Raw genomic sequence first — 14,063 nt, 5'->3', positions numbered from 1 at the left:
CCTGCTCCATATATATCTCCATTCGTTTATTCATTCTTTGACTTTGATGAAAACAGATACATACATTATCTTATACATATTTTTCATATTTAAAAATAAAAAAAAAGAAGCTCAATCTCTTTCTTTTTCCCAAATGTTAAATTTCTTCATCTACCAATATACTAATATAAACTTCACAATCTCTTTCTTTCTCACAAATGTTTCATTTCTTCGTCTATCTATATAATAAAACATTTTAATTAATCATATCTGCTCGTATATTTAAAAAAAAACATTAAATACAAATTTCTTTATATCTTATAAAAAAAAAATTTCTTGTCGCTAAATAGTCTTTTTGTCGCTTGTTGTCGCTAAAATAATTTTTGTTGTCGCTTCTTGTCGCTTGTTGACGCTTGTTGTCGCTTCTTGACGCTTGTTGTCGCTAATTAGTGAGACCCACGGGGAACGAAGTAACGTAGACAATGTTGCCGATATCCCGTGATATAAGAATATTGTTCCGATGCGTTGGATAACCTTTCTATCCGCCTTCTAATAAAAAAAAACTCTCTGTGATCGTATAGCCATTTTTTATTTATATAAAAATACATGTATATCAAATAAAAGAGAGCATTTGTATAATATCTAGTAGAGTCTAGCGAGTAAATAATAAATGATATCTGTGGAAAAACAATGCGAATGTTGTTTACATATTTTAATGAAAGCTCAAGTCTGATATGAAAACTCTTATAACGATAATCTGTCATAAGCAGACCTGTCCTCAGGTCTGGTCAATAGCAGACTTGTCCACAGGTCTGGTCAAAAGCAGACCTGTCCTCAGGTCTGGTCAGGAGCAGACCTGTCCACAGGTCTGGTCTGAGGCAGACCTGTCCTTAGGACTGGTCAAAAGCAGACTTGTCCACAGGTCTGGTCTGAGGCAGACCTGTCCTCAGGACTGGTCAAAAGCAGACTTGTCCACAGGTCTGGTCTGGAGCAGACTTGTCGATAGGTCTGCAGCAGTCCTAAAAAAGCAGACCGTAGGTCTGGTCCACCAACGACGAAGTTAACTTGCTTGATTGCTTAAAAATTCTCAAGTTAACTTAGAAAGCAGTCAACAAGTTAACTCTAAGTTAACTTTTGTCAAGGTTAGGACCGCACCCATCTGTACCAATGTTTTACCGGTAAATTATCAAGTTGGGGATTTCGTAAAACAAATTACTAAAAACCTTTACCAACAAAATGTCCAAGTGGTGAAGTTGAAATGGTCACTTCGTCAATATTCCTGACACAATCACGAGTGTTATGGTATATCCGTGTCACAGATGACAGCAGACATGTTCAAAATTCCTTCTACAATCCCGTTCCCTTTCTACCAAATGTGACCTATCGAATAAGACTTACCGAATTTGTCCAAAGATAGGATACACGATGGCTGCAACATCTGATGCAATATCTCCTTATCCTTCTTGAATATATCCAGTTTTTGATGGAGTATTTAGTTTTACATTTTGTGATTAGTTTACTGTTTTTTCTGTATTTTTTGCCTTGGCGTTGTCAGTTTTTTCTTTCGACTTATGAGTTTGACTGTCCGTTTGGTATTTTTTGCCTCTCTTATACATGTTTGCTTTGATGAAACACTGTGCTGTGACGAGAGATATTATCACATCTTCAAATGTGATCAAAACTCTATCCTAGCAGTTGTCTGTTATTTACATCTTAGTCAGTCATAAAACAAATTAACTTTCTGCAGATTATAATCTTGGTACCTTTGATAACTAATTATTGTACTTGCATTTGGATAAATAATGGATTGACGATATCTTTACACTTTCAATTTGTTTCATTTCAAAGATAAAAATATGTGAAACATGTCAAAGGAAAGAAAAAAGGACGATCCTTTTTTTTTACTTTCGTTTCAGATTTATTTCTAAAATCTTTAAAAAGATTTCCATTTCCAGAAAGTTTATTGATATTTTGTGTGTCAATATATTCCGAAAAGAATATATCAAATGTATTTGCCCTTCTTGGGATATTTAACAGAAATAAGTGTGTGTGTGACGTAATTACGTAAGTAAAAAATCACTGAATTTGGACCCAATGTATCATGGCGAATCTTGATGATTTTTGAGTACAATATACTTACTGTTTTGTCCAATTTCTATATTTCATGAACAGCTTTTATTTTTTCATGTTTTTACAAACATAATATGTGATGCAAGTACTAGCTGTTGAGCTTGGTGAAAACAAAATTCCACAGGCAGAAAATCAATCAAAAGGTATATATTATAATTTAGAGTGACAGACGCGCGTTTTGTCGAGATATGATCTATGAATGGCTCACAATTTGAATAAAAAATAAATTGAAAAGTATTACAAAATTAACACCTTGACTGTTGAAAAAATGAAATCGTTATGAGGATAGTTCAATTGGGTACATTTCCTCATTTCTCCTTGTAGTGCTTTGGTTGACAGTGTTGTTGTCTTTCAATTTGCTAATGCATGGCTATATTGTATAATACTGTCTTTTATACACATTTTGACTGCAAGTCCTTCTTCTATTGTTGTTTGACATTTTATTTTATCCTTTTCCAAATTAAATTGGTGACATGTGTTTTTTGACAGATGAAATTGCTCACATGCATCCTTTGACAAATTGAATTGCTAGCGTCTAAAAGAAGATTAGAAGTCCTAAGCTTGTCGTGTATAATATGTGGTTAATAAAAGATTTAATGTATAAATAAATTATGATTTTTTTTACAGCACAAGATTGAATCTGCTTTTGCTACCATGTGTTTGTTCTTAAACTATTTGTGTAATTACGTTATAAAGTTTTTTAAATGTTACAAATCATATTTTTAAAACACATAACAATGGAAAAATCGATTTAACATTCTAGTCTGGTTGGCTTTTTGAAAAGCTAAAATTTAAATGAAGTTCAAATCAACTAAACAAATATACAGGTGTAACTGTTAAATGTTATGTACGTTAAAATATTTCATGATAACGATTAATTCTATTATGTCCAGGTATATATAATTCGCTGATACGAGACGTATATGCAAAAACCACATTGAAATGAATGAAGATAGGATTATATAGCAAGGTAGGTATACATGTATTATTTGAACAATGTAGTACAATGTAACAAACTGATTTCTATTGTCTTTTTAAAAGGATTTGTAATTTAATTTATATTTAAAAACAACAATATCGGTATAGGTTATTTTTATGTTTGAAACTGAAAGTAAAAATTTAAAATGTGTTAAAGCTCTATTATAAATTAATTTCAAGCATCTTGAACGCTCGGTATTTTTACAAACGATCAAGATAATGATGTAAAAATAATTAAGGAGCTCTATGTGTATATGCCACCAGAGGAATAGTCTTACTAGTGCACACTGATTCCCTTTTCTTTCTTTCTTTTGCCATGGCAGATGACATCCCGAGTCACTTGTATACTCGAATGTTGCAAGGGAGAGAATCAGCCTTCCATTATATATTAAATCTGATAAAGTAGTTCCAATTAATTAGATCCTTAGGTTGTAACTACCGTTTCAAGTCATCAACAGTTCCGTCGTACTTTATACTGAACTTCTATTCTTAAAATGTATTTTTTTCACATGCTCCATTTAAACTTCAAAAGATTACGTTTTTCTCAGAGAAATCACTATCCTCAAATTAAAGTTATGTGTACTACCATATTTTGTATGAAAAGTAAAATCACAAAAATACTGAACTCCGAGGAAAATTTAAAATGTTTAAGTCACTAATCAATTTATAGAATAACTAATCGAAGATTTGAAATACAAAAACAAATTCTCGAATGACTGAACAACACATTAATTCACAAATGCACGAAGCGCATAACTTAATAATTAGTGTTATCTAGTCACTAGTTAAATAGTTTTCGATATGTGAACGTTTTGATTAGTTATAATTTATATTTCATGTGCAATAGTTTTTTTTTTAAATTAAAGACAAAATGTGAGAAATTATATCTTATTCTACGCATTCACAAATCGTTTTGATGCGATGTCATTGACAAACCTATTGATGTATGACGTTAGTTGACTAAAATATTCACGTTTATTTCATATTTGAAATTATCGGTTTTTATTTTACTCGAAAATTAATGCATATCAGTGCAGCAAATTCAATAACTGTAAGTAACTCATTAATTTATTTGTTTTTGCGTTTCTTTTCGATGAACCCAATTAGGCTTACTGTTTTGTCTTTTATTTTTTTTCAGTTTTCAATATAAACGAAGACAAGTAATAAACAAATATGTGTAAATTTAGATGCGTTTTATTATGAAATTCAATATTCATATAAAAAAGAAGATGTGGTATGATTGCCAATGAGACAAATGTCCACAAGATACCAAAATGACACAGACATTAACAACTAAAGGTCACCGACAATGAGCAAAGCCGATACCGCATAGTCAGCTATAAAATGCCTCGATAAGACAATGTGAAACAATTCAAACGAGAAAACTAACGGCCTTATTTATATAAAAAAATGAACGAAAAACAAATATGTAACACTTAAACAAACGACAACCACTGAATTACAGGTTCCTGACTTGGGACAGGAACATACTTAAATAATGTGGCGGGGTTAAACATGTTAGTGGGATCCCCCATAACCTAGGACAGTGGTATAACAGTACAACATAAGAACGAACTATAAAAATCAGTTGAAAAAGGCTTAACTCATCAGATGGACAACTTCCCTTTTAGCCGGATATCTAATGATTGTGAAATTTTTTTTATTTGTAGGAAAAAAAAATGAAAACAATCATTGTGATAAATAATCCATGAGCAAAAGGAATTGAAGCATTACTTCAAAATGGGAACTTCAAATTCAGTAAGGCATTAACTACTTTTTGATTATAATAACTGGAACTCAGAGAAGCCAAGAGTATCAACTGAAACAAACGGAATTCTAGGCCTTCAATGCTTTTCAACTCAGAAAATCATTTAAACTTTTTTTATTTGAGCGTCACTGATGGGGCTTTTGTAGACGAAATGACGAAAAAGATAGGTTTTAACGACCTTGACTACCCATGATGGTATTACACGGTCGGAAGACGAAATGCTTTATAATGTACACAATTTAAATTGGTGTATATAAGATGAGTTTTTATTGCTTTTTCTGTACTTTTTTTTCTAGTATAATGTCCATCTGAAGATGCTTGGTTAAATATTTGTTAATCTTCTTTTTTGTGTCAACCAATTAAAACATATAAACGATTTCCAGTGGTACATTGTTGAGTTATAGTGGTGACACGGTCAGTATGTGCAGATGACATCCTTTCCTTTATATGAATACTGAATCGCTTTGTTTTAAATTGAAGAATCAGAAATATCTATTAAGTGAGTAACATCTAAAAAAAGTATTTCAAAGCATTATGCAATCTCTGTTAATTTAAATAATGTTAAAAAAATGTTTTTGAATATTCAAAATGATTGATTTGATTAAAATTTTCAGAAAAAAACCAATGACGCAAATACAACTGTGATACCAGACGTGAGTATTCAAAAATAATTTCATGTAATTGTTCTGCTATGTGTAAATGTACCAGTCAGCAATCAATTAAAATTGAGAATGGAAATGGGGAATGTGTTTGTCTTTTCCAATTTCTACTCCACCGAAACCATATATTGTCTAGCCGCTGAAATCGTATTACAAAGTTAAAGAGATAAAAAAAAAAAGAATTTAAAATATTGATAATAAATACAATAAATATTGAAATCGATTGTCAAGTTTTCCATATACTATGTTTGACAATTCTAATTAGGATAAATATTTATGGAAGTCAATCTCTACTGAATAATCTTACCAAAAGTCATGTGATGGTGGTATATTGTTTCGACTTGCTTTTCCAATTTACGAATAAAAACAAAGTCATTTGAATCAGGTGGCATACTTTTTTTTAATTAAGGGTGCACTCTGTTTATAATTAAAAATGAATGTATCCATTACTCTGGCAGATTTAGAAATGTTTTGATTTGATTTACAGAATATTTCGACAAGGTACGAATTGTCATATTGTCATAAACGTTTACTTACCTAACGATAAACACTTTGATACGCCATGATGTACAGCAGGTTTCTTAGAGCATATATACATTATATTGATGGTTTTAATGATATTTTGGTACATTCATTTTGATTGTCACGTAAGTTTGCTTATTTCATCTTAAAGCACCATGAACAGCAGCAAAAAGACAACGCACAATTAAAAAAGGAATCAAGACAGCCGGTGAAAGTTACAAATCAAACCCACCATCAAACGACAGGCACTTTACAGGTATATAGTCTTCAAGAATTTTATTTCACATTAATTTATCGTAAATTCAATTTCATTATGTAATTCTCTCAATTATCCATTGATGTTTTCTCTCTCTCAAAAAGTTGAAAAGTAATGTTACGGTACATGAATCATTCAATTACTTCGTCGATGTTAATCATGCTAATGCTAAAAGGTGATTTAATGACTCAATACATAGAATATACATCTTTAATCAAATTATAACTTTTTCTTAATCAGTCTTTGCAGAAGCAACAGCAAGACCGCACATCATTAAATAATGCACCAAAACCGTCAGTGGTATATACAAGTGGACATCGTCCTGGAAAAGCAAGCAGTCTGAAGGTAAGTTGTTAATAGAGACATACACAGAGTACAAAGCGTTGTCATTACGTTGCTCTTCGAATGTAGTAGATGAGAATATCAACAAGTGTTGAGCATGACATTTAATTAGTCAGATACTCGTTTCGGCTTTCAAACTTTTGTATCTGTGCGTCACACATAGGTCTTGTGTGGACAAAATACACTTCTGGCGTATTAAAATTTTGAACTTGTTGCCTTTTGTTGGCTGTTGTTCGTGTGATTCTTTGTCAATTGTGTTCTCCAATTTATTTATATTGTAGTCCTGTGTTGTCATTTTGATGTTATATTTCACATGGCCATAAAAGTGCGAGGTTTGGCATGCCACAAAACCAGGTTCAACCCACCATTTTTTCCTTTAAAAATGCCCTGTACCAAGTCAGGAATATGGTCATTGTTATATTATAGTTCGTTTCTGTGTGTATTACATTATAACGTTGTGTCGTTTGTTTTCTCTTATTTTTGAGTGTAAATTCACATTGCGATAAGACGTGTCACGGTACTTGTCTATCCCAAATTCATGTATTTGGTTTTGATGTTATATATATATGTTATATTTGTTATTCTCGTGGGATTTTGTCTATATGTGTTACATTTTAGTGTTATGTCGTTGTTCTCCTCTTATATTTAATGCGTTTCCCTCGGTTTTAGTTTGTTATCCCGATTTTGTTTTTTGTCCATGGATTTATGAGTTTTGAACAGCGGTATACTACTGTTGCCTTTATTTTGTGCTACCTTAATATATGATGTACATCTATATACATGTATCTTCGAACATGTTGACCATTAACAATTCCCGACAGCTCAGCAAGTGGATAACACCTATCGCTTAACCCTTTCGGAAAATCTTACTTTCATGAAAGACAGACGAGATATAGCTGGACCTAACGTATGCAAAGTAATTTGAACATGTGTATTTGAACTTATTCCAATGTTTTCATAATATATTTTTCTGAATAGTGTGTTTACTAGTTTCATTTCAAACACTAAAAAATGTATATTAATACAACAATAATATCACTTTGAACGCCTATACATTAAATCATAAACATTAATTGAAAATAGCTGATTTTCGCAAGTACACTTATGTGTGCCTTCCTTTGATCAACAGCTGCCGTAATACATATAACAAGCTACATGTATTGCCATGAGGAATTCGCCATATAAACCAGTTTATACATATCTAAGGTTTCATTAACCTCTTAATATCGCGAAACAGTTATCGGAATATTCTGCAGTTACGAAATAAAGATACGTTAAAACCAATAAATAATACGGAAAATCGTACAGGCTTTTGCATATGTTTTTTTTATCGTTGATGGACCTTCTTTGCAGACAAAACAATTAAAGAGAGACGTTATTGTTGCCATTGAAATTGGATACTCCCATTCAGGATATGTCTTTTGTTTGGGTGAAAAGTATGCGTTAGAGGGCGTAGGTCTATATTGCCCGAACTGGGAAGCAAAAGACAAAAGGGGAGTTAATTTCAAAACATCCACGGCGATTTTATTCCGACCTAACAAATCTATCCATAGTATAGGTTACGAAGCAGAGGAACATGTCAGCAGAATTCAAGGTGAACCAGATGCTGGAAAATGGTTCTTTTTCAAAAACTTCATGGTTGAGTTTAACAATCTGAAGGTAAATAAGTATCGATATAGGAAGATATGGTCTGCGTGCCAATAAGACAACTCTCCATCCAAGCCACAGTTTATAAAGGTAAACCATTACAGGTCAATGTACGGTCTGCAACACTGAACCTAGACTCACATCGAACAGCAAGTTAAAGAGCCCAAAAAATTACTAGTGTAAAACCATTCAGACGGGAAAACCACATGACCATTGATCTATTCCATATAAAAAACGAGAAACGAGAAACACTTCTGAACCACATAAACAGATGACAACCACTGAACATCAGATTGGTTTGTGAATAGAAATACAAGTTAAAGCTTATTGAATGTATGCTTTAGAAAAAGCAGTTTCTTTGGTAGTCATTCTAGTAAGTCAACTCAGAATGTACTCATAGTTTTTTTTTACTCTATTCAATTGGCGTTGGAATCATGTGATACTTACAAAGCCGTGTCTATCTTACATGGAGACATAACTATCGATGACTCTTGCTATGCTTTATATATAACTAAGAAATGTAGGTTTATTTGAAGGAAAAACATTGATGGCATCAACACATACTCACAACCAGCGGTAGTTACAGTATCAACTCCTTTCAATTTTTAGTTGCTCCATTAATATTTTCTCTCTCTGTGAAGGGCAAAGCTGTTGAAGATTTCAAGATAAAAGATTTCTGCCAAAATAAAGTTACAATGAAAGCGGTCGATGTAATATCCAGCTTTATTAGTCAAATGAAAGACGAACTGAGGAATGAATTATCAAGACATCAATTGGGGTATAACGACAATGATATAAAATGGATGTTAACAACACCAGGGAAATTGGAACCCTCACAGCTGCAAGTTATGAACACCGCTGCTATAAAGGTAATTATTGGATGTATTGAGTCTTTGAAATTACAAAAAGATCTTTCATCTTGGAGTTGATGTTGTGGAATGATTCATAGATTTAACTACTACGACATAAATATTAGTATTCCTTACCACTGGTATTCTAGACTATGTTCAATCTATATAGGAAGATATAGTATGAGTGCCAATGAGACAACATTCCATATAAGTCCCAATTTATAAAAGTAAACCATTACAGGTCAATGTACGGTCTGCAACACGGAATCTAGACTCACATCAAAGAGCAACTTTTAACGAGCCCCATATTCTGACTATATTATTTATCGTGTCTGTTTAGTTAACGCATCAATGTAAATATAACGGAAATTGATGAGACTGTCAACAAAGTGAGAGGGTTAGCGCTATAAAACCAGGTTTAATCCACCATTTTTTACATTTGAAACTGCCTGTACCAAGTTAGGAATATGACAGTTCTTGTCCATTCGTTTTTGATGCGTTTTGTTTTTTGCTTTTGCCATATGATTATGGACTTTCCGAAATTGATTTTCCTCTAAGTTCAGTATTTTTGTGATTTTACTTTTTTCCATACAAATTTCTTTAATTGAAAAAAAAAGGTTACAATTTATGACAAAATTAGCAAAGACCCATCGAAACATCATCTGATAAACAAGTTTGATAATACTTTTAGATAGTTGGATGATATTTTGGCTCTGAATAATGACGACTTCAGTATGTATACTAAAGAAATCCTGTTGAACTTACTTTAAATAAAGCTAATATTAACAATGACCACTGCCCTTTCCTCGATCTTGATATCTATATCACCAACGAAAAGCTCAATACTACAATTTATGATAAATGAGATATTTTTTCATTTCCTATAGTTAATTGACCATTTTTAGATGGTGACTTTCCCTTGTCACCATCTTACGGTGTTTATATATCTCAACTTGTACGATTCGCTCGTGTATGTAACAATGTTTCAGATTTTAACGAGAGAAATTTATGTATTACTATAAAAATTATTACACCAGGGTTTTCGATATCACAAACTAGTCAAAACATTTACTAAATTTTATCATCGGTATAAGTACATCATTCATAAATATAGCTCAACATGCAGACATCTTATACGTTCAGGTATTTTACATCCAATTTTTTATGGAGATATTCTTTATAAAGCACAAAAATGTCATTATTCACCTCAGAAACTAATAAAACCTTCAAATAGACTTATTAAGAAGGGATATAGTTCCGATACTGTTGTCAGGTCATTAAAGATTGCATATTTTGGCGTTAATATTGATTCACTCATAGGGTTTTTGCATCGGAACTAAACACATTTATTCAAAAACCAGTTGTTGGGATGACACGGGCTATGTTCTGTTCATATATGTTATGATGGTATGATACTAAACCCCTAATGGGAAGGATTGTGCCTGATATTCATATGATGAAGACATAATCTTTCAATCAGTTTAATTGAAGTCTGGAGCTGGCATGTCAGTTAACTGCTAGTAGTCTGTTGTTAATTGTGTATTATTGTCATTTTGTTTATTTTCTTTGGTTACATCTTCTGACATCAGACTCGGACTTCTTTTGAACTGAATTTTAAGTTTGCGTATTGTTATGCGTTTACTTTTCTACATTGGCTAAAGGTATAGGGGAGGGTTGAAATTTCATAAACATGTCAAACCTCGCCGCATTGTTGCGCCTGTCCCAAGTCAGGAGCCTTTTGTCTTTGTGAGTCTTGTATTTTTTCAATTTTAGTTTCTTGTGTACAATTTGGAAATTAGTTTGGCGTTCATTATCACTGAACTAGTATATATTTGTTTAGGGGCCAGCTGAAGGACGCCTCCGGGTGCGGGAATTTCTGGCTACATTGAAGTCCTGTTGGTGACCTTTTGCTGTTGTTTTTTCTATGGTCGGGTTGTTGTCTCTTTGACACATTCCCCATTTCCATTCTCAATTTTATGAGAACAATTACATATAAGTTAGGTTATCTTTTTTTTATTATCTGGCGGTATACATATTCCATAGAAAATAAGAAATACACCAAAACAAAAATACGACATGCGTGCATCAATGTTATTTTAAAAATCTTGTCGAGAGTGTTTCATATATTTATTTGGTGTTCAAATTCGTTGCGATTTTTCTTTTATTAAAAATACTCCGAATATATGATTCTATATTATTCCTGATTTGTGTAGAATGGCGTTTGGATAACAATTTGAATTTCGGGTAGTTTGTATAATACGTGCCAATGGAATTTTAAAGAGGATGATTATATTACAGGCTGGTATCAAAAATGATCAGTTAACTCTTGTACAAGGACCCGAAGCCGAACTAATGTATAATCGGACATTTACAAGATCCCCATCTACATTTGGTGAATATGAGATATCGCCACTTCCAAAAAACTACAGATCGATATTGGTACATTTAGGAGGTCAGTACGATGTTATCCTATTCTTAGCAATATTTGTTTACATTTCGAATATTGCGACTATAAATATATACCATGTATACAAAAGATGTTTCCTAATCACTTTTCCACAAACATCTCTTTATGTTGCTTAGCGTTGATAAAAGTCTTTTTGTATTCAATTGCAGGGGTTGCACCTATATTTCTATGTTGTTTGCACATAATTACATCTATTTAAAGACTTGTATAACTAATTCATAAACCTAGACTGTATAACATTTATAATATTTATATGACATGTATGAAGAGAAGATGCAAATTGCTTGTAAAACGATTAACGTAGTTATCATGACAACATCAATGATGCACATTTCCACACACATATGTGTACTTGAAAGGTTGTTAATAAGCGTAATTTCACGTTTGTTTAAACACTGGTGTTACATATTGAAAAAACGAATTGTACATCATTAAGTGAGTATCACCCATTAGACAATTTTGAACTTCTTTACAATTTTGAAAAGAAACCTAGCTACTTTGAGTCAAAATGTAGTCACCGAAGGGGTTTAGTTCATATTTGTACTTCTTTTTTCAGGTGTCGCTATGAGTTTGACTGTTGTAGATGTTAACGAAACGAAAACAAAAATTCTGGAGACAATTTTCAATACAAATGAAAGCGCAAAAGACGAGTTCTTAAAATTCTTAACGCGCTTATTTGGAGGGGACGTTTTGACGTTTTTAAGAGAGTATCATCCATTGGACTATTCGGAACTTCTATATAATTTTGAAAAGAAAATGAGATATTTTCAGTCAGATAAAGTAGTAACAGTTCGAGTTCCTCCTGGATGGTATGATGCATACAAAGAATTTACGGGTGACACACTGACTAATACAATTAACCAAACAACATTCAGCGAAGCAGTTACATTTCAGAATGATAAAATAAGGATAAGTCCAGAGTTTTTCCGCAAGTTTTACGAAAATGCTACACAATGCATTATGGAAGAGGTAGAAAAAACTTTAGAAAAACAACCAGCATTAGAAATCGGCATTGTATTTGTAGCAGGTGACCATGTAGACCGGGTGTTTGTTAATACATTGAAAGAACGATATCCGGCTCTTAGGGTTATTGTTTCAATTAATCCAGAACTTGTTGTACTGAAGGGATCTGTTTTATATGAGATCATGGAATAACAAAAATCTAAATAAATACGATAAAGAAAAATATTACGTTAATTCATTTTAAAAGTAAGAAGGTTTAGGTTATTATGATTGTCAATTACCAACTTTCAAGCAGACACAAAATAATATAGAAGTGGAAACAGATGTAAATAGTAATCAAAGGTACCTGGTAACCAGGATTTTAATTTAGTACGCCAGATGCGCGTTTCGTCTACATAAGACTCATAAGTGACGCTCATATCAAAATATTGATAAAGCCAAACAAGTACAAAGTTGAAGAGCAATGGAGATCCAAAATTCGAAAAAGTTGTGCCAAATACGGATAAGGTAATCTATGCCTGGGGTAAGAAAATCCTAAGTTTGTCGAAAAATTAAAAGTTTTGTAAACAGAAAATTTATAAAAATGACCACCGTGTAACCGTACGGTTATTGACAATGAGCGAAGCTCCTAACTTATATCACGACTGGGACAGGCACATACAGAATGTTGCAGGGGGTGAACATGTTTGCGGAAGCTGATACTTTATCCTTAATTAAAATTTATTAAATACAAACAGGCCGTTAACAGAGAAAAACTTGATATTGTGCAACGCCTGAGTTTAAGTATAGACATACTGTTGGACTGTATGCATAGATGTAAAGTAATACTGTATAGTTCTGTTATGATAAATCTATGTTTGTGTTAATAAGATCAATAGTAACATGTTTAATATTATTATAGTGTTGATTTTGTAACATAAGCAGAAGTTGTTAATAAGGGTCGAGAAGGTTACACGGATAGTAACTAAATTTAATGAATCTGAAAATAATATCACCGAGAAAAATAAGGAAATGCTATCCCGTATGAAGGCAAATAAGTTTTGTATGATACAACTATCTACTCGATTTCAATTGAAGTGGATGTAAACAATTTTATGCAACCGTTCAGACTACAACATCAAAAAAATCATATACCACATAATCGGCTACATGATATGAAGGCTCCGACATTAAATCTTGAAAAAAAAATCAAATAAGAAAACCAACAACCCAATCTATTACAAATCAATTTACGAAAAACCAAGAACAGAAGACATATACCAACACGAACCACTGAACTACATTCACCCTATATGACACCGACAGTAGTTTACTCGCACAAACTAAGATAAGAACAAACTCGAAAAAAGAGCTACAACGCTAACCTATTAAATCGATATAAAGCAGGAAAACATCAAAATGAAACACAGACCGAACATTGCAGGGTATTAATCCATCACTCATCCCTAACACTTACTGTGAATTCATATATATTTGTTGGATACCAATTTTCATGGATTTC

The 14,063-nt window shown here is 32.4% G+C and overlaps 1 protein-coding gene across 1 annotated transcript; it reads left to right on the top strand.

Annotated features, from left to right (window-relative positions):
* Positions 1–2,935: 2,935 nt before the first annotated feature.
* LOC139486063 (heat shock 70 kDa protein 12A-like) lies at positions 2,936–12,779 on the top strand. The gene is made up of 9 exons (XM_071270753.1): positions 2,936–3,079; positions 4,758–4,845; positions 5,470–5,508; positions 6,188–6,292; positions 6,533–6,637; positions 7,988–8,293; positions 8,923–9,150; positions 11,431–11,584; positions 12,156–12,779. The coding sequence occupies exons 2-9, from the start codon at positions 4,828–4,830 to the stop codon at positions 12,752–12,754; spliced, it is 1,554 nt and encodes a 517-aa protein (XP_071126854.1). The 5' UTR covers positions 2,936–3,079; positions 4,758–4,827; the 3' UTR covers positions 12,755–12,779.
* The last annotated feature ends 1,284 nt before the right edge of the window (positions 12,780–14,063 follow it).

The sequence above is a fragment of the Mytilus edulis genome, chromosome 8 (assembly GCF_963676685.1).
Source record: "Mytilus edulis chromosome 8, xbMytEdul2.2, whole genome shotgun sequence".
In the NCBI taxonomy this organism is placed as follows: domain Eukaryota; kingdom Metazoa; phylum Mollusca; class Bivalvia; order Mytilida; family Mytilidae; genus Mytilus; species Mytilus edulis.
Note: the sequence above shows the minus strand (reverse complement) of the source record. Positions and strands in the feature narration are given on the sequence as shown.